The following is a 22,274-nucleotide window of genomic DNA, read 5'->3' as shown; positions in this document are numbered from 1 at the left end:
TGTTTCTCTTCGATCTTTCGAAATTAAAATCCTATATATTTCGTTCCGAATTAGTAGCCGGAACTTGTCTATAAATCGATAGAAGATATCGTCGCGATTCATAAATCATGGCTCTTTTTGAACACACTCGAGATCGTGTAATCGACGAAAGCAAGCGTGTATCGTTATTGAACTGGACGGCTGGATACAAGTTTATCTCAAACGCAATCTACTCGATTTCGAATCGAAAATACTTTATTTTTCATCGTGGCATCGCTTAAAGCTGTCGTAAATTATCTCCTGCTATAGATAAATGATCTATCTAGTATAAGCTAGCTAGCTTATATCACACTTTTTAGAAACATTAATCATTCTGTTCGTCTTGGTAATTTCATCGTATTATATATGTAGTACATGAGAACAAATTGATCTGTATTTATAAGATCATTAAAATTCTTGTATTTCTTTTTATCGCTTACATCGTTCGATGTATCTTGTACGGTCGGCAATTTACGTTGTATGTCTCGTAATATGTCTCGTAATTCACCGAAAGTGGATAGATACGTGACTCTATTCGTAGCGTTGTCGATGAAAAGCCAATTCGTCTCTGACATAAAATATCCCCCGAATATTATTCTTTTCTTCAAGTAGGAAAATGGGATATCGCGTGCGTATATACAAAGCAATTGTTGCAACGATTCTGCGATCGAACCCTCCCTCCTTAAACCGTTGTCTTCCATCGAACCAAACGGAAAAGAAACAATAGGAAGCGGAACAATAAGTGCATCAACACGCGAATAGGACGAACTTGACCATCGTTATGCAAGACTCGTTAAGAACAATTCGCTACTGCGGGCGAATCACATCGTAAACCAGTGCCCACCGTTTCCACCGCGATAGAAGTAACCCTGTAGCATCGGTATTAAACTTATCCAAGTTCATCCCCTGCTGTAAGTCCTCTGCCTCGCCCAGTTAGGGTTAAAAAGTTCCACGCAGCTTTATCTTTTCGAGCCGTGAGCGTTCCTTCTCTTGCTCTATGAGCTTCTGTTTTGCCTTCGTTCTTCCTCCTTCTTTGCTTCCTTCATTTTTCTTCGCCTCTCCACGGTTCCTGCAATCTTCCAACGTTCTTTCCTCCTTTTTCACTGGCAGGTACTTACTTCTTGGCCAACTTTCTTCCCTTCGCCACTTTCCTGGTGCTTAACCGCACTGACGTTGGCGATTTAACCGATCCCGTCGAAGACCCGGTTACTGTACGTGGAATCGGCCAACGTTTAATTAAGGTTACGACGAAATTGCAGCATCAATTTCAAGCCAAAATTTCGTTCTTCCGCTTTTATTCGTCTCGTCGTCGTAGTTAAGTAGATAGTTGCCGAATGATCGTACGTGGCTATTGGATTATGACTACTTGGAACGATCGGGTTTCGTAGATGAAGTAATCCTGCTTGGTAACGCTATGTACCTACACCGTTATATTCGAAAGATTATCACGCGCGTCGCTCGTTTGTCCAATCGGTTAACTCCACGAAACAAAAAATAGAGAAAATCGATGAAATTATATAAGATAAGCGTCGAGCTAGGTGGAAATAGAACGATTCGACAATTTCAGAAAGTAAAGTTAGCCACTTTGACCCGTAAACGGGTCACGTGCGAAACGAAATTACGATATAAACGGTACACCGATTTAGTCCATAAATCGAGAAAATAGAGAAAAATAATTTTAATTTATCGTTTCCTTGTAAACCGAAAGAAACTTTTGGGACAGACTAATACTCGCGATAAATGGATTTATGGAAGTACATCATCCGTCTCTTGAGAATTGAACGTTAATTTTATCTATGCAACGAAGCTGAGAAATTCTTGGCAATTTCTCCAAATTTTGAAAGACTCGCCTGCACGATACGTGCCTTACGCGCGAGTACGTAGACGATTAAAAGCAAACGAAATCGTCGAACAGAATAATCGATCGATCGGAGACCTAAATAACGAGGAAGATTAACAAATAAGGAAACATCCGTTGATTAAAAGTGGTTTCGCGTAGGTTAATTTCGTTTGTAAGTGCAAAGTTTTACCATAAAGTAAAGTACGTTATTAACTAACGAGCTCGTGCTATATTTCGTACCATCTTCGGTAACTTAACTTCTCTCGACCGTAATCTTTTGAATATCAAAGTTAGATCACCGACGAACTAATATTCGTGCCTTCAGAAACTACTTCGTTCGAGAGATTAAATAAGAGAGCTTGCTAAAAGGGCCGCTTAATAAATGACAATACAAATTCCGAAGAAAAAGAGAAAAATTCCTTCGTTCCTTCTTTTCCGAAAAGTTTCCAATATCGACGCGTTGAAAAGATCGATAATTCGAAATTAAATGGTAAATTTCAATTTTCTAATACATCGTTTCAAATTGTCGTGTAACAACTTCTTTTATACTGCAACCTTTCTTTTTTACTTAGGAAAATGCATTTTTCTCCGATGTTCTATTTATCTGCATGCGTGTCAGACAGGGTTTCTTTATCGCGTAAAGCAACATATGGTAAGCTAGACGCGATGAATATTCGCTGGATGTTTATTTTAAGGGTACGTGTCAATCTGTCAGGTTCGTTTAAACTTGCTTACCGAGTTTATACTCTGCCTTCCAGATAGTTGTGTAATTATTTCACAAAGTTGATAACACGTCGATGCATGCAGTTTCGGTCGGTGCGCCAAACTGTTGAATTAACTGGACATGCTCTGTATGGCTGTTAATCATTAGTAAAATATGGGACAACATGGTAAAAAGAAAGAAAACAGAATGATTAAGGGAATGGTTTGTTAACGATAATGGACAAGCTGGAACGTAATGGTAAACGGAGATCAAATTATTTTGTTTGTACGAAGTTTGGAATCGGTAGAAATCAGTCGTAAGTGAATTAAATTGGTATATTGGGAATTGGGTTTGCTTTGGTTAAAATTTACTCAAGGCAAAGAGAACAAAGAGAAAAGTTTTTCGCTCGCTCTGCTATAACTTTTTAGTCGAATCCGTATAGTCGAGCTAAACGCGAATCACTCGCGTCAAATTTCATACGTATCGGGGATTAATTCTATTTATGTAGAATTTTCAGCGAAACGTAGACAACGTTTCGTGGCATTATTCGACAGCAAAAGCAAAGAGAAACGAACAATTAACGCATTCGTTCGAATACTCTGCTGCTGGTGAAAACGGTGCTTTTCAACTCTGATTTTCTATACGTTCTCCGCTAAAAGACAGTCGTGAATAATGAGCATACAACTTTCAAACAAAAACAGAACTTAGTTAAATACGTTATACAAGTAATCGTTGCGACATTTGTGCCGTACCAAAGACGAACCAATTGAAAAAGTTCCACGATAACGTAAATACTTAACCTGACCGATAAAAAAAACGAATAAAAAAACCAGCGAGTTAATAAAAACGATAAAAACATCTCGAAATAGTACGTTGAACATTCAATGGGAAAAAGAAAAGAGAAGAAAACGGGGACGAACGGTACGATGGAAAGTAAAACTGACCGAAATGAAACAAACTGGAATATTAAAAAATTTGTCGAACAAAAGTGGGATACGCGATCATCGAACGAGACGAGATCGATGCGAATTTTCCGTCTGAAGAGAACTCATAGTTAATTGAACGATGAAATCCGGCTAAATAATTAGCGGTTCACGCACGTGTATAGAAGTTAAACGATGTTAAAGCGGACAAATTGGATCGGACATTAGCGATCGAAACGCGAAAACGATGAACGTGGAAATCGTGCTTTCGAAAATGAAACGCCAGCCAGGGAGGAAATGGAAGGCAAGGAAATCGAACAAAGTTGATCTCGAAGTCCGTGTCGAAACGAAATTTACAATATCGATACGGTTCTCGTTAACTGGCCGTCGTTCAAGTAATTTTGATTTCTCGCAACGATTCTAGCTGGCCCTTTTGCCGCTGTTCCATCGCTAAACGAGACTTTAATAAAGGCAGACTTTTGCTCGTGTGCGGTGAATATTCTCGTTTCGCGCGCGATCCCTATTAGTTTCGATCGAAGATTCGACAGGTTATAACGTTCCTGAAAGGTGAATATGGCGGGCTGATTTTTAGATAGTTGAAAACCAATGGAAATTTGAAAAGCCAACTGGTTGCGGTGGAAAAGTTCGTAAGGAGAATGGGAAAAAAGGAAAGTTACGAAGAAGGGTAGAAGATCTGATCTAGGTAATAAATTCTAGAGATAACCAAATAAAACATTTATCGATACAATTCAAATTCACCTTCGAATTGCGATGAATCGAACTTGAGAAAGTAAATCGTTCGTCCCTCGACGACCGGATATCGATCGTAAAATGAAATTAAAAGATCGATAAAAATTGCAATTGATCAGTTTGATTTCTGAGTTTACGTCTGAAATCTCGAATTTAATTACTACGTTCGCGCTATTCTATCGTATTAATTCTCAGCCTGAAACGCGCGAGGAGAAACACCTGCGAGGCTGTTGATCCGTTTTGTCAGCGAAACGCGGAGAATTTGTTTCCCTTATAGCCGCGTATAGTCGACGATTGCAGCGTCTTAAACGAGAACTCGTGTACCTTTATCCCCGTGATATCAGCGATTCATGCTTATGGCAACGCATCGCTTATGTCGTTATCCAGCCCTCGCGTTTAAACGGCAACGTTCCCCCGACTTTCACAGACCTTCGAGGTTAATTTATCAAAGAGTCGATACACGGTTCCTGTTCATCTTCCAACCGATTTCAAGATGGTTTGCAGCCTGTGTTATTAGAAACGTCGAATTAGAATTCCGAACGCGCGCTTCTCCCTCGAGGAAAGTCCTACGAAACCATGAAAAACTGCCGAACTTGATAGGACGGAAGTAGCTGCTGGAAAGAGGACAAAATTAACGATATAGGTGGCTAGATAAGCACGCGCGTGTGTGTAGAATAATATACGAAGCATGGTTGGAGTGTGTGTGAGCGTTGTTGGCAGGGATCGGGGGCTAGAAGTCGTCGAGTAGTAGGGAGAGTAGTGAGAAAGAAAGACGGATTAATTCTACGGACAAATAAATTTCGACGGTACGTTGGTTTCGGACCTCGCATCGTCTCCACGCGAAACGAAAATATCTTCCCCGGGAATTAATGGAGCCTCGCGGTAATCTGTTGTCACGAGAACGTTTTCAATCGAACGCATCTCCGACCAAGAGTCGAACCTTTCAATCTATGAAATATTCGAAATAACGGTCGATAATAGAACAGTTTCGCGCTTATGGTTAGTCCGAACTCTAAATTTTCATTAACGTCGAAAAAGACATTTCGATACAATTATGTTGATTCATCGTTCGTACAAGTTATAAAATTATGTAAATTTCTAACGGAATTTTAGCTTCCACGCGATTAAAGGAAAATTCTCACAATCGTATAAGTAAGCAGCAAACGCTTAAATTACTTAATCATCGTATTACGTAGAAATCGTAGGATCGTAGAAATTTGGAAACGCGACGCGATCAAACGTTTGAACAAACAACTATGCTTTGTAAATATTAACCTAAGTAAATATTAACTAAAGGATTAGAGGATATATTTATATGTTTACGTACTTTTATTACTGCTCCACGTCCAAACCTGCGGAAAGAATTTTCTTCTATGTATCTACTTGGCGCTACAACATTGTATAGCATACATTTTCAAATTCCGAGTTAGGCTAAAACTTTAGCTTATATATTTTATATTGCATATAAAAAATGTAACGCTGTATTAAATGTTAGATATCGCGGAAGCTCGACCGAATTTTCATCCGACTTTTTCCGACTAAGCCTGGAAATATGGAGCAATAGCGGGTAATAACCCGACTACTTGGGGCGGCCCGAAAGCTTCGGACTACCGGCTCTGTAGGGTGAGGTAGCACAGCTGAAATTTATCTAGCTTCGCTAACACGTTGATACATATTATTCATCTGTTCGTAAGTATTAGGACACTTGCTGATTCTATATAAAGCGTGACAATCGATTTTCTATTCGTGCAAGACAACGGTTACAAGAGAAAGAAACTGTATTTCGATGACAAACAGGAATCACAAGCATTGGTTCTCGCAATTTTCAAACCTGAATTTCAGAATTCGCAAGGTTTCGTAACGACTTCCAGTATTCGTTAAAGTAATGGTCGAAGAACGCAAAAGAGAAGAAATTGTATTGTATAATGCTTTTTTTTTACAAAGTATATGTAATGCCTACGAACGCGAGTGAATACACGTGGATGAATCTCACACTGGCACATTAAAGGACAATATAGTTACTTTGACACAATTTCCCGTTGCCAAATAAAATCTAACAAACTCTGGTTGATTGCGTTCGATTTTCGACGATATCTTCTTCACGACGTCGTACGAGCGAAGTCTGGCTGAAAACTCGGCTGAAAATTCGATTAGGATATCCGAATCGAACGTCAAAGTTAAATGTCTCCATGCTCGCAGGTAGAAAGCGTGTCTATCGCGTGGCCGATAAAAGAAATCCGTGTTCGGTAGGTGACGTAAAAGGAACAACGCTGAAAGCCTAGGTTCCCAGCGACGGCGTGCAAATAAAATCGCACGCGAGCCTTCCGAGTCAACGCTGTAAATACGTGTTAACTGAACCGCAACTTTTATTCAAATATCGTAGTACATAGCCATAGTCAGGCAAGAAGCTCGTTCGTGACTAGAATCTTTCGTTTCGAACCGATGCCGTGCCGATCACACCGACGGAACCTTGGCAAACCTTGTCGCGAAGAATCGAAGGCCCGGCAGATGAGAGAAACGACGCGAAAAACGAAAGTACACGTACAGTTGCTCGCAGCCGAAGGCTACGTAGCACCACGTTCACCATTTAGGATTGATTTCGCTAGCAGTGGTTGTGCGGTCTGTGGACTTTTTGTTTCATCCTCGTGAACATTGGCCACTCGGCGGTTGCCGATCGCGAGAAGAGATATTTTTTACATTTTCTCCAAATTTTTTCTAGAACCACGAATGGAAACGTAATTCGAGGAATCGCTGTCGTACGTTAAGCGTAATGCCGGTTGAACAACGACAAAACGAATTTCCACCGGTGTAGCGATAGAAAAAAACGTTTCATTGGAGGATAGAAGGATATGTGCTTAAAATTAAAATCGTAGGAAGGATAAATTCAAGATGATTCTTATTTATACACGTGGATCACGTTTATACGTAACGGGTAAATTAATTTAGGCGAACTCTGAGTAAATTTGATCAGGAACATCGACTGTACATATGTACCGTTGTTTGAATAGATCAAAGGTAACTACGCGTTAAACGCGTTAAAGTTCTTAAAACAACTGATCACCGGGTATCCGGAAAGTTCGTCGTGTTCTCTTTGGTTTACGAGATTACGATGGAAAACGACGAACTAGAACAGAGGGCGCCACGTCGATTCTTTGTTTCTTTCAACGAATTCCCCGTCCAACGGTGCTTAATTATACTTTAATTAAAATCCGCGCACGCTGCCCGTGGGAAAGTTTCAGAAGTTAATCCCCGCAGAGTCCGCGATACTTTCATATTAGCGGACCAACCGGCCGTTCCGCACGCGCTAAAATAAAACCAGTTAATTACGTTATGGCCATGGCATCGAAACTCTTCTCTCCTATACTCTTCTCTCTCGTTTCGACCATTCGAACGTCGTCTGCTCGCCATTTCGTTTTGGAAAACCCTGAAATATTATCGATCCGATGAAAAACTACATCCGCCAAAATGAAACGCAGCAAAGCGATCTTCTTCGAACATCGCACAACTCGTGCAACGATCGTACATACGTATAGTGATTAATGCGAGGAAGAGATATCTTAGACATGATTTTTGCTGCGAAACATTTGCGAAAGTTATTAACGTATTTTTCTATTATCGCGTTAGAAATACTTCTTCTAGTAACGATACGAAAAGTAACCGAGTATCTCTCGAGTTTCCATGGAACTTGATTTTAACGGACAGGATGATCGAACTACGCGACCTATTATACGTTTCAGCGAATCTGCTCGCAAAGTTAATCGATCTGTGCGAACAGAAAGGCTTCGAACGCGGCTTGGAGATAAGTCGAAGCCCCGTTGGTGCATGGATGCAGTTGAAACTATCGTGATATCCGGTCGTGTGTTTCAGATGACAGGAATGTCGAGGCAGCGGTACGCGAACCGCAGCAGCGGGAACAGATAAGGAAGGGAGGAGCCACGCATCGGGCAATCATGTGTAGTGTCATGTGGCTCCTTCGGCTCCTAACGACTTGCTGCCTCGTTTACCTATCGGCGTCCGACTCTCATACAGGTACGTGGCTACGAATTTTTCATCGCGACATCGTTTTTCCAAATATCCCATCGGTCGAATTATGAAACTAAAAAATCAAGGACCAACCTTTATTCAGGCGAACCAGCCATCTTTCGTTAATTTCGGTAATTGGCCTTGCGTTTATCGTTAGTGTCTGTCGTTCAACGATCAAGAGCCGTACAACGATATTAAACATTCATCCGACGATATGAGAATCGAAATATATCTTGTCTATTATATTTCCTAATATTAATCGTGTATATACAAGTTCTTAAATTTCACGAAAATTTATTATCGTATTTTGTTATTACCGTAACAAACTTCGTTAAAGACAGCCCGGTAACGAGTTGATATTAATATACGCTTTATGATCGTTATTTATGTTCGTGCATATTACGTTCATTGGACATTGTGTGCGTACGTTTGAAACGTGACGAGCTAGTTAATCAATCGGAAACCTATATCGGCTGATAATAATCTGCGAGGATCAAGGCGAGTAAACGAAACAAATACGTACACGAATTAAAAATCAATTGCTCTTTCAAAGTTGACTGCCGGCCGAATTAAGAATAATGGAAATTAATAAATTAATAAAAGTCTAATTTCGAGCCTAATAAAATAATTTGTCGTTGAATAAAGAACATTTATTTACACACAAGGAGGAACGAGATAAAAATTCAGTTGGCTGACTAAATATTACAATCGGCACTGTGCTTCGAATATTTCATATTCTTATATTTATTTTTCCCCTTTAAATTTTCAATAAATGGCATGAACAGCCGCGGTCTGCTTATCATCTGTCGTCGACAATCTCTTCATCGCGCGTTATTCCCATAATTTTTAATATATTTGTTTGACGCGTGACACCATTATACATTACATAAAATGATCGAAATAGATGACAGAGGGTTTCTATAGAAGTGTAATCATTGGACAATCGAAGAGATCAAACATCCTCCGCATCGGGTTCGCGTTCCCTTTGACATTCAACCGAAGCGCGAACACACTCGCGTCCTCTCATTAATCAGAACCGTACGACACGAACGATCCATAGAGCATCGTATCGAGAATATCGAGTCGGTCGAACAATCGCGACAGGGGCTGTTCAAGAGCGCAGAACTTGCGATACGCTAGAATCACCTATAATCGCGTCATCCGTGCGCTGGATTTCGACGAGCCACGTCGATCTATCACCGGATTTATTAATTTTCCATCTATCACACTCCTATGATTATGACATATTCTTGACATAAAACAGATATGGTAAGATCAAGATAATAAGATACACCGTTGTGGAGAACAACCTGTACAAGCCAAGAACCTGCTAGGAATTTAATTTTGTGGAAACTTGATGCTTCAGTAAATAGTCGAACATTTTTATTTCATCGTAGCATATGCAAAATGATATATAAAAGAGCCAAATTATTGACAGAAGTACGGAGCTCTACCTAGAGGCTGGAGCTATAATAGTTCAACCATCGTTCGATCTCGCGTTACTTATCGCTATAAATTCAAGCAGTTGTCCACGCTCGGGAAACAAAGAACTAAAAAAAAAAAAAAAAACGGCATTTTCACGCCCTGATTTCCACTTTAACTAGACGTCGAGTCGCTGTCCACCTTGTCACGCAGAAAACGAGCGCGTTTACAAGAATAGTACGCGAACTAAATCGACGGTGGCCAACTGGTTGCGTCGCGTTGAGTCACGCTTTTGATTAACTAATGAATTGCGTGAGAAAGACACAGGACAGTGGCGCGTGCGTAAAACGAACGAGATCGAGGCGGATAGAATCAACGCGGCGGTCTATGCCACGCGAGGGAAGACTCCATTAAACGAGCCGCGGAATTAGTTTCCATGAAATTCAGATTGCGCACGGTTATAAATCCTAAACGTCGCGACTATGTAAATTCATCGTCGTCTTCGTCTTCGTCTTCGTCTTCGTCTTCGACAGAGTAAATGCGACCGTTTTCCTTCTTATTACCAGCGTAATTACGATGCGAGCAGCCGTGACGTCCTTCCGCGCCACAAATTGATTTGCACTCGGTAATCTAAAATTTAACATACCTACCTTCCGGCGCAACGCGGCGTACCGTACGATCCAACCACCACAGAGACAGAGGTAGTTTTAATGTTTGATCGGGAAACCGTTCTTCACTCGTTTCGCAAATACGCCAGGGTTCGTCTAACACGACTCGAATTACCTTTAATTGCTTTCGAATTTATCTTCTCTTTGATTAGATGTCGCGTACAGGAATGTTTACACGAGAGCTACGGGCTATGTAAGTCGAAGAAACTCCTTTTTGCTCGTTTTTTGGCCAGGTAGAATATTTGAGATCAAATACCGAGTAGCGTACATTACGCGCTGTTGAATAACGAAAACAGAGCAAATTACGGTGGACGTAAGACACGCGCAAACTTTTCTTATCAGCTACGTTAATTCGAAATTTGTGTTTCGAATGAAACTAGTTAGAAAACTTGCGCGAATAGCATATCAAATTACACATTTTGCTCGGAAATACTGGCAAATAGCTTGTTGTATTTTGGTAAGGCAAACTATGAAACCAACCACCGGTTTATCTCCGCATTAAGTTCAGTCGGATTTTTCGCAGAACGAAACTTATTGGAAATATTTATTACGTAAAATCGAGTCAGAGTACGTTCTTCCATACGTTTAAAACAGATTTCAAGCACGCGATAGACGGCAAGTCAAGGCTACGTCTTATAAGTCTGAAAGATATTGAATTTCCTGACTTGCCCCAGTCGAATTTATGTTTCTCAGGTTAATCGAACCGAACTGTCTTTGTAATTCATCCCGTTGAGGATAGGCTCCAAAAATGATCGAATAACTTCATTAATAATTCTAGATAACTAGTAATAACTAGTGATTTGGAAACATAAGTTTAACGATCTTCTACGTATATTTGGAAATATATCGATAAACCTTTTCCGTGATGATATTCATAATGTACAGTAAAATTCTAAACTTTCCATAATTAAATCTGAAAATTGTTTGCAATTGAACCTCGTAACGTGAAGAACTGGTAGATACGGCTACCTATCTACGGCCTACGTACCCGCGCAATAATATTCGCAACTAAAGTGCCTGCGTGATGCGGTTTATTCGAGTAATTAATTTCAATCACCTAACAATGTGTTACCGCTAAGCAACTAGAGAATTTCCACTTGTAAATTAGGTGGCCACCGTAAATCATCTCGCTGGATCCATCCATCACCGGCCGCGTCTTCTTCGTACACGTGTCTATCTATCCTATTTCTCGCTTTTTTCATTTTTCATTTCGATAATAAGAAATTTTTCATTTTATGCATGTACCACACGTTCGTATTACCTTGAAATTTGCATTTAATTGGAACGACACATGCGTTTTCGTAAACTTTCTCTCGTCGAACCTCGTGTCTCGAAGAAAATAACGATAAAAAAGATTGACGGAAAGAAGACAAAGTCCCGTGAATTCTCTAATTCCAAAGAAGACACGCAGCTATTTCACGAACAATGAAAACTTACGTGGATCGTTGTATCGCGCCGTATAACCAGAAAGCGTCAAATCGCGTCAGCTGTCCGTCGGCATGCAGCGTCGCGAATTTCTGCTTGTAAAATTCTTTTTCTGTCCACTTTTTTCGTTTTTTCTCCTTTTCGTTCGCTCCATCATTCCCGTACACCGAAACCAACTAAATTTAAATTGCGTTATAATATAACTATAACGCGTTATCGTACCATCAGCTTGCAATTTTGTCTAACGATCGTCGTACGTTACGAACTGCGAATTCTCCTTTTTAATTACAAACACCGTCTTTATTTCAGATACGGAAAGATTAAACGATTTTCACATAATTTGGCAGACGAGTGGCAGTGGTCATCGAGTTATCTGTGTGGTTATAGTTTACGGTCTATGGATTATCGTCGCTCGTAATACGAAAGTACGTTAACTGGCTCTCGTTTCTGCTTTCACGTACCCGGATACGATACCGCTGGTATTCGCCGACAGACATTAAAGGATTTCACGATAATCTTCCCTGATGTGGGTCTTTAAAACGTCATCGAGCCGTGTCATTATTACCGGCGACGTAATTGCTTTTGCAACGTAATAACGTGCACGTATCTTTGAGGGATCGTTTCAACGAATCGACAGCAAACGAGCTTGCACGATGTTCTGCTGGAAACTTGTTTGTTCGTTACATCGAATCATCGCATTCTTTTTCCCCGATCTTCGATAGCAACTTTGATAGTTTGTTAAGGCTGCATCGATGATTCGTCGATCTTTCTACAAACCTACGTGTTTCCATTTCGATTCGTTTTTCGAATCTACGCAACATGAAAAATTAAACAGGTAAAACGAATCTCCATCCGATCTCACTGCGACCCGTGAAATTTTAGCTTTTAACGTTTCAATCGTTTTAGTAAAATTGAAATTAAAATTCATAAATTCCAATAGCAATTTTTTCATATTAATTTTTCATAATTTAAGGTTATGCGTTCCGTTTCTTTAATCGCGTTCGTCGAAATATAAACTTGCTGGAAAAGTTTGTCCGTCGCAGGAAAAAAAATATAGAAACGTGGTGTAGGAAAGCCAAGGCAGGCGAAACCACGTCCGTGAAGAAAGCACGTGGGTCCCGACGTGGCGAGAAGGTCACGTTTCTTTCTCCAAAAGCTAAGCTTATTTCCTCCAGCCGATTTCACGTCGTCAAATCGGAAACGCAGTCGAATTCCGAATTCGCAGTCGAAAGTGGATGTTTCTCTCTCTCTCTCTCTCTCTCTCTCTCTCTCTCTCTCTCGCTCCTAACCCATTCTTCGAAAAAACGTTCACGAAGCGGACAAAAGAGAAGAGAGATTACACGTGTCTCCTTCCTGTCGTATTCGCGTTTCGCGGAAAAGATTCTAACGCGTTCTGACGGTCACGTTTCCAACTCTGTTAAGGCTGACAAGCATCTGCCCGTATACCTGACTTTCGTCCGAGACGGAAACGCGGTTTGAATTCGACGACTGCGGAAAACCTATCCGTTCCGTTTGCTGCAGCGCAGATGATTCGAGCTATGTATCGCGGCCCGTCTAGCTCTGCGACTTAGACCGCAAGGCATTGATGGCTACTGCGAATCTAAAAATGAATTTTGTTACTCGATCGTTTAATCGTCCTAAGAATGCAACTCTATCTTTCTACATATACGAAAGAGACAAAGAGGGGGGATAAAAAGATAGCTTATGGAGCTAAAACTGGAACGATGAGTGCGGTATGTTACGCGTGCTAGTACTGTTTCGACGATATCACTACAAAATTACTCGGACACGTGCGTGCAAGCGAGACTCAAACGATTAACAAATAGACTGTTATACCGAATCGCAGTCGAAAGCTTTCATCGATAGTTACATAGATAGATACAAATCGCAAAAAAATTTTCTCAAATTTCGTATATATTCAAAATGTGAGAAAATTACGCGAAACCTGAAAAATCCAAGTGACGTAATTCGAAAAATTAGGGTACCATTCCAAGGTTGATTAAAGGAATCACTCGTGGGAAAATCTGTACGCCATTTTGTTTCGTGAACGCGCGTTTATTCGTAGCGATTCAAATTTATTTAGGGGTGAAACGGTGATCAAGGGCGGTTGCCTCGAATCTCGTCGATCCTCGTAACGTTCACCGCGCAAATCTTTGTTTCTGCGGTAAAAGAACGACAACGTGAGATTACAGGTGAAAGGATGATGGGAGCCGCGTCGATAAGTCCTGATCAAAGCTAAGCCGCATTAAATTACAACGTTAATGTTAACGAATGTCCACGACAATCGAACGTAAAGACGTCGATAAAAGTATTGTTATCGATATTTTGTAAGCCCGCTATAAAAGAGGGAGATAATAGCCAAACGAATTTAGTCCAAATATTACGTAATTAAAAGTTCGATTTGATCTTTGTTCGTTTCGTAGATTTGATAAATTATGGCGAACAAATATTTCAAAAATTTAATTGGAAAATGTACATTTTCGATATCTCGTAGTCGCTGGCACTTTATTCCTTTGACGCGATTCAAGAAGAAATCTAACGATAAATATTTCACGTGCTTAAAACGAGGACTTTCAGCCAGCATCCGCAATGCGGTCGTACAAGCGGCATCGAGGAGCCGCGTGTTTTAACTTGCACGCTGCGACGAAATAAAATTTGAAAAATTCGAAGCTTTTTATTGAGCGAACGGTGAATAACTTGGAACTCGGTGAATCTTCGTAAATTTGGAGAATGTCGAATTTCGTGGCGCACAGACTACACGACTCTATTCGAAGCATTTGAAGTGTCATTAAAGAGAAAATTTCCTTCGAAAGAGCCGATTTTCACACTTCCCTGCGCGACAATATCGAATCCCTTTAAAGCGTTTAAATGGAAATAAAGTGGCTGTTTTTTCCTCTAATGTCTATCAAGCGACGCCACTTTCAAATATACGATAACCGGGAAATATTCTGTTATTTCCTAAAAATTCTTCATGATAATACGAACAGTTATTTCACGTTCTTCTTGTCTCTTTAATTTTAAATTAATTATCGAAAAATTCGTTTCATAAGCGTGAAAAGAAGTGCTCGTACTCATAGTTCGTTTAATCTGAAATTTCAGTTCTTTTCTTTACTCTTTCTTCTCGTTACACGCATATATATCTGAACTCGCGGAGGAAAAAATGTAATGCCCGAGGAAATTCGCAAATGAAAAATTATTACCTGCGAGCTACAAGTTAGCGACAAGCTACGAGTTGGCGAAAGAACGCGTAAAGTTTAATATATATGAACCGGAAAAATGACTACGTGAAAGTCGTTTCGCGTTTCGACGAGAGTACGTGATTTTTTATTCACGCGCAAATTCGAATTTTTTGAAAGGTAGAGTCTGCAGGAATCGAGTTGATCGGCGTTTTAGAGGAAACAAACGCGCGTTTTCAAGTTATACGACCGATTTCCAGAGATTCGGTTCGTTCTAACGTGGGTGGTAATATCGTACGAGACCTTTGGATACGAGACTAGCCAACTTGAATTTCTGAAACTAAATATATACACAGCATCGAACGAGTAATCTCAAATACAGACGACGAGTTGGACAGGAGAAGTGGTGGCGAATTTGAACTCTCGTAAGGCTAGACGCAGGTGACACTGAACCTGTGTGAGACTCGATTCGGCAAGAGAATCGTGAATTCTTGGCATGGAATGGCGTACGAATAGCTTCAGACTCGTACAACATAATACAAACACTTCCAAGTCCATAGAACCGAATACAAGACATTTTAGATCGCACGAAGTTAAACAGAAGCAACTTTGCGTTCCTACTATGAAATAAGATTATCTGCAGACACGTGGCATTTGCTATCGAAAACACCGAATTTGCGGCAGTTGCGATTATGGATTTCGATGCAATTATCATAAACTTGCTGCAACTCGATAACTACGCCGGATATATCGAAATAGATACGAATCCTTCGATAAGGAAATGCACGTATGAAATTCGCGAGTTTGTGGGAGAAAGTGTAAGCATGTCCCAATTCGTGGAACAACATGTATATGTAAAAGATGAATCGTAAATACATGTTCGTTCATCGGATCGCTCTACGATGAAAAACGCTAAAATACGTGAACAAAAAATCGGACAAACACGGGTTCTACGTACCTTAGTTTTCGAGTTACAGATGATCGAGCGAATCTTGCAAGCGATCATCTTCGTGCCTACCGCACGCTTTAACGCCGAGTTCCGTACTCGCTCGAAAATACCAGGTGTTCTTCCAACGATCTCACATTTTCTATCTTCTCTCACAGGTCGTACATTCTTCTCGTACATTCTCCGGTCGAATACACGATAGATCTTCTTTGTTCCAAAGACGAAAATCTAATGGATTTTAGGAAAGTGCCGTCAAGGAGGAACGTTCTTAATGTAAAAAGAAAACGAAACGAAAACTTTGAACATTTTCTTCGATCGCCTATAATTCGGAGACCAACGTACGTAACGTAACGGACAAGAGATACATGTAAGACGACTCGCGCAGATTTCGAGCACTCTAGAGACTACGAAGACCGCGGAAGCTTCGGAAACCCTTTTGACTCTGGAGACCTTGGAAACCCCTAACACCTTGCAGATCCTACGATTCTCCAAGACCGCCAAGAACTTAGAGACCCTCCGGGAACTCTAGGGACTCTAGAGACTCCGAAGACCTCGCGGATCTTGAAACCAGCGATACACCTATAAGCTCTCCGGAGAGTTCAGGATCCGTTCCTGCGTGTCCCTGCATCGTTCCAGGTGTCGAACCATCGAAGGTTCGAATCATCGAAATCCCTCGACGCACGGAACCCTGCTGCTTTCACATTTCCATAAACATAAAAAAGTCTGGCAAGTATCGATATCCTTGGAATCTTCGGAAAAATATGAAACGACTTCCGAAAGTTTTAAAGGCACTTATATTCGCCTGTTGACTCATCCATATCCCTAGAACTCTTTAAAAACCCTGGTATCCGCGGGATCGATCTCTATAACGTTTTAGTATCCCCGTGTCTTTAGCAACTCGCGATCCCACGGTACCTTGCGGAAATCCTACGCTCATTATAATTTCAAGAAGCTTCGAAGTCGCGAAATTTAGGAATAAAACGAATATAGTAAATCCTCGCTCTCGCACACTTGGGCCGATATCATTAGCGAAGTTTTACCCGTCACGTGTTTCAAGCTAGCGGTGCTAATGAATTCTCTTGCGTAACACGAACGAGATAAGTAACGAAACGAGTCAAATTTTACGATTTTTTTATTCGACGTGGAATTATAAAATTGTAAAATGACGATACGGTAAACGAAGAAACGATGATAAACGAGACAGGCTCCCTTTCGTAAGTAGTAGGACACTTTTGGGAATTTAAGTAAACCTAGAAAATTATTATGACGTTATTTAAACGTTTAAGAATCATTATCTGACTTTGAAACGTTATCCTATAAAGAATCTATATTCAACAGGTGGATGTATCTGTGATAACAGAATCACATAGTTTTGGAATTGGGTTTGATCGGAGTAGTTTCGATGATTATCGATAGAAAATTATCGGGAAAAGTTGCTCGTTTACCGAACGAGACACGCACGACGGAAAATAGTAAAATTAACAGAAACGCGTTCCCCGTTTCCTGGAAGGTGCTGGAAATATTCGTTGCCGCTCGTATCGTTTACCATTCCGACTATTCGGTTATGACAGACAGAATCGATACTCGCAGACTATAGGAGAATGGTTGTCGGATTTGAAGGGAGCTCGCGTGCAACAAACGTAGGCGTGAAATGCCTAATTCGAAACACGATGACTTGACAGATAATTCGACGATGGAATTACTTCAGCTTGCCGTGATTAGCGTTAACGATTGCTAAATGGATAAGGATAACTACGACGAGGCGTATTTCTGTCCGAGATTTAATACAGCGTGACGTTCGATTTGATCCGGTGTACTTAAAAACTAACGAACGGAATGTATTTCGAGCGGTAAAACCGTTCCAACCAAATATATCGTTTCGTATCCGATACGGAATTCTATTGCTAATACTTTTTCGATGGATAAACGACAAGTAGGAATAAGAAGCGTCGAAAGAAAAAGACAGTTTTATTGCTTACCGGCTGTAGCGTTTTTCATCTACGTACATACGTTCCTCGCTGTTATTTCACAGCCTGGCAGTACGAGTTGAGAAAGCAGAATAAACCTGACAAAGAAAGATCGCACATCCATTGTAAAAAAGCAGCTATTAGTTCGCAAGCTACTACCGTAGCGTATTATTTTCATCGTGAAGAATTTTAGGCACGGAGAGCGGAGTGGTTGAGAAAAAGAAGATAGACTGCGAATTTTTACGAATTTTTATATTTTTGCGAACATGACTAAAAATAAACATCTACTAAATATTGTACTAAATATTATACTAAATATTCCACTTTCGATATTTTATATTATATGCATTGTGCGCATTTTTGCAGTTCGAAGTTTCTCATAAATGCATAGAAATGCACAGTCTACTCATCAGAGTTATCAAGAATATAACGTGACGATATGTTCGTTTGATAATTTTGATATCGAGCATGAAAGAAAGTAATAATATTTATTACTTTCAAAAATAATCTTTATCGAGCAAATGTTTTAGAACGATCCAAACATTCTCGTAAAGCGGACACGTGTATCCTACTGTAGAATACGTCGATAGAATACGTTGATAGAATACGTTGACGTACGCGCGACGAAAAAACTCGCGTTGTATGCCGCGCGAAATGTCGTCGTGATGCCTACGCGATCGTTGTCGAACAACGTTCGAGCCCGCTGAGCTTCTGACCGCGCGTATATCGGTAGAGAAGGCCCGTCGGGAAAGACCGACAACGGTCGATCATCGTCCGATAGCGGAGAACGCGCTGCCTCGTAATGATAAATCAGTCGCTCGATAACACGTCGCTGATAACGTGTACGCGTTTTATGCAGCGCAGCACGATCGATCGCTACGGTGCGTAATGGAACGCGCGCGCATTATCGTGCCGGACGCGCACCGCGCCGCTGTTACGCTGTTACACTGTTACGCTGTTACGCTGTTACGCTGTTACGCTGTTACGCTGTTATCTGTCGCGGCGCGTTGCTCCTTTTGTTGGCGCATCAGCCACACAATTTATGACACCCGGCTTTCCCTCTTTCTACATTCGTCTTGATGCCGATCGAATTACGCATTTGGCATTGATCGAGTTTCAACTTTGAGCAGCAACGCGTTAATCTATACATTTAGATTCAAATTTCATTCGTACCGTTCTCTTTAGTTTCTTAAAACTTTCCGCAATAATCTTAGACTAACAAAAATCTACATGTTCGATGTTACGATAAACTTGTAACACACCTGTAATCAAATTAAATGTCTTGTTTATACAAATTTAGTTACATCAGATTAGACTTTGATAATCATTAGCAAATGAGATACAATCATCGCGATCATATGTATCGATAATGTTTCAAACCGATTCAACCTTGTAAGATCCAACCTTGTAAAACAATGTAAAGTGACGCGAAATTCGCGACGTTTGCTAGATCGATCTCGGCGAATTCGTGCGTTCTATTTAAGTTTCACGGGTTCGTTGCACATCGTCGTTTACGGATTCGTTTCCGACGATTCTGATCGTCTCTTGAGCGCGTATCGTACCGTGAATATCATGGGATTCAAAGTTTCCGCGAGAAGAGGACTTTTGGCAGCTTTCCGCTGCGTTGCGCCGGTGTAAACTCTCTGGTTATCGTCGGGCAGATCGTCGGGAAAATCGTCGGGAAATCGTCGAAAGTTGAAAAATGGAGAATCGCTCGAGATACAGCTGATGACTTTAAAAGTGAGAATTGGCGTTTAGATTGGAAATCGTGGCAGCGATTTTGTTGCGGAACAGCGTTTAATGCTCCATATAGCCGATGAAAGCCGTCGTTGAAATCGTCTGGGAAAAAAAAAATTTCAAAGATGTGTTTCGATGATATAGAAAATAGGTAATTATAAATTTCTGCGGGAGCCAAGTATGTGCAATCGTATAAGAGATTCGCGCAATTATGTTTACATCGTATTTTATTATATTTTCCCAATAAGCAAAGTACGATGAATTCAGCGGAATTCGATGAAATTAAACCTCATCGCGCTATGTTTGTACTACTGCATAGTCTCGGTTTAGGTATTCGATAGTTCTAGCTTTAAGTCGCACAACTGGAAGCAAGTACAACCGAAACTCGTGAAACTCTTCGACGTATTAGGGATTCAACGAGTCGCGACTAGTCGGGACAATTCGGTGAAACTAAGTCTGGTTTCGGGACGCGGTATCGCGGCTTGACATCCAATAACGCTCCAACAGCGGTTCGTAACAGGAGATTGTTCCATCCTGTATAGTATATACACCGATAGAGGCAGCGCGTGAACGCATATCGAAGGGAGAGAACAGCGTCGAATCAGTGGACAGAGCCGATACGCGTTTAAGTGGTGGCGCGATTCGTGATTCCAGCAGGAGCTACAACCACGTGTAACGCGTGGCGGACCGCGGGTCTGGTCTATGCATAAAACATGAGCGTGCCACTGGCCTGTGTCTCGAATCGGAATTATTTACCCTGGTTAGCCGGACTCGCTGGAATTACGGCGTAGTCGTGTTCCACCGTCGAATCGAGGAAACGTGCGCCCCCTATACGAAGACGAGCTCGCGTTCGCGTTTCTGTTTCCGCCACGCAAGTTTCTCGATTCGTCGAAATCTGGCCAAGTATTTATACGCGTCCAGTTTATCCAGTTAAGATGACCGTATAGATGACACGATCTTCGTGTTTTTTATGGCAACGCAAACGGCAGCGTTGGCTGTGAAATTTTCGATTTTGGGAAAAGGAAGAATTTTTCACCGGCGTGCAAAATTAAAGGAACGCTCGATTTTCGTCGGAAGGTTGCTGGTATTCGAAATGTTTTGCACTAAAGAGCGTTGTACGTTTCTTTGTTCCGAAGTTATAACGGTTTAAGCGTTGACAATTTTTTCGGCGAAAGTTGAGCGGTCCTTTGCTCTTGTATGCTAGTTGTATTACGATAATAACGCGAAGTACCAGATAAATGTTCAAGTGTTTAAACAATCTTGCCTTTTTAGTAGAATTATGCATGTTGCAACGTATTCTAAGCAACGATAACTACGAAACATTAAAAACAGAGGTAGTAGGAAAGTTTAGGTTTCCGAGTGAAACGAGTCAGTGTTGGTCGGACAGCGCCTCGCCGCTAAGTAATACAAGCGCATAACTTGCGAAACTGTCTGTTGTACTTGCATAAAACGCTCAAGTATTTTATTCAAATATATTCTAATTATTCTTAACCGCATCCGTGAACACGTAGAAGCTAAGCACACTGTCTAAATCGAATACTTTCAACGTACCGTTAACAAACAAAAAACTCGTACGTCGAGCACAAGGGAATTCAATTTTCTCTCGAAATATCCTCGTTCGGAAATTTTAATCGATTTTTCAAATTCGAATCGCGCGTATTTACTCGCTAAATATCCGACGTAAGTTTCCAACAAAGCGATTCTCGAGGTCGTTTTACCTAAAAAAGGCGAATGTCTCGATCGGTCTTTAGACCCGCAATTGTTCATCTCGTATCGCGCCTCTCTTTCTCTGTCGCTTGCTTTTCTCAAACTTCGTTTTTCCGCGGCGATACGGAATAATGCACACGATGCAATGCCGAGGAAAAGCGCCAAGTCAGAATCGTCGAGTGTTTGCAAGTCTCGAAAAAATGGGTCGATTGATACTCGCGAGATCTCGCGCCCAACGAGGATATCCGCGTCGATTGTGCCTCCGCCCTCTGTCGAATCGAGAGGAGGAAGATATCCGCGAAATGTATCTCTGAGTGATTACTCGATAAATCCCAGTGATTCGATCGGAAAACCGCAGAGAGGAACCACTATCTTAATTAGTCCAAGCACAGTCGTCGATGAAATTGACGAGTTAATGCGTTCGTTTACCGCTTCGTTGCCTACCTTTTAAATAAATTTCATCTTTATAAATACGTTGCGATATTGTTTTCAGATCGATATCGATATCTATGCAGTGAGAATAATTTTGTATCTTCACGGTATAGAGATCGGTGTACGTAGAGTAATTTCAAGATTTCAAAATTCAGTAAGCAATTTCTCGTCCACCAAGTGACATCGAAATTATAAAATTGACGATAATGGACTTGCCTCGTTCTTCTCTTGGGCTCTTCGTATGTTGGAATTTAGATTTCGATCGTTTCAATTCCAAAGATTTTCAATTTTCAACCGCTTTCTGCTACAAGTACTGTTGAAATACAGATGTCTCGATGTCCATCGAAAATATTTAATACAAACGTAGTTAAATGAAATTTGTAACTTAAACGAACGAGAGAAACATGAAAAAATGATTACATCGACGAGAAAGTATCTTCTATAAAATTCATTCCGAATTAAAAGAACGAAATCTTTATGCTCGTAAAACGCGCGTATATCGTTCTTCTCTTATTTTAAGGCAAAAAATATTAAAAA

At 40.8% G+C, this 22,274-nt stretch overlaps 1 protein-coding gene across 2 annotated transcripts in view; it reads left to right on the top strand.

The window, feature by feature from the left end:
- LOC117157569 (limbic system-associated membrane protein) overlaps positions 1-22,274 on the top strand; it is a 238,373-nt gene that overhangs the window by 185,634 nt on the left and 30,465 nt on the right. For both annotated transcript variants that reach the window (XM_033335694.2, XM_033335689.2), the window contains exon 3: positions 8,102-8,263. In XM_033335694.2, coding sequence (XP_033191585.1) covers positions 8,185-8,263 — 79 coding nt within the window. In that variant the 5' untranslated portion in view covers positions 8,102-8,184. The remainder of the gene's footprint in view (positions 1-8,101; positions 8,264-22,274) is intronic.

This window comes from Bombus vancouverensis, chromosome 4, assembly GCF_051014615.1.
Source record: "Bombus vancouverensis nearcticus chromosome 4, iyBomVanc1_principal, whole genome shotgun sequence".
Lineage (NCBI taxonomy): Eukaryota > Metazoa > Arthropoda > Insecta > Hymenoptera > Apidae > Bombus > Bombus vancouverensis.
The sequence above is the reverse complement of the archived record's forward strand: the minus strand, read 5'-3'. Positions and strand labels throughout refer to the sequence as shown.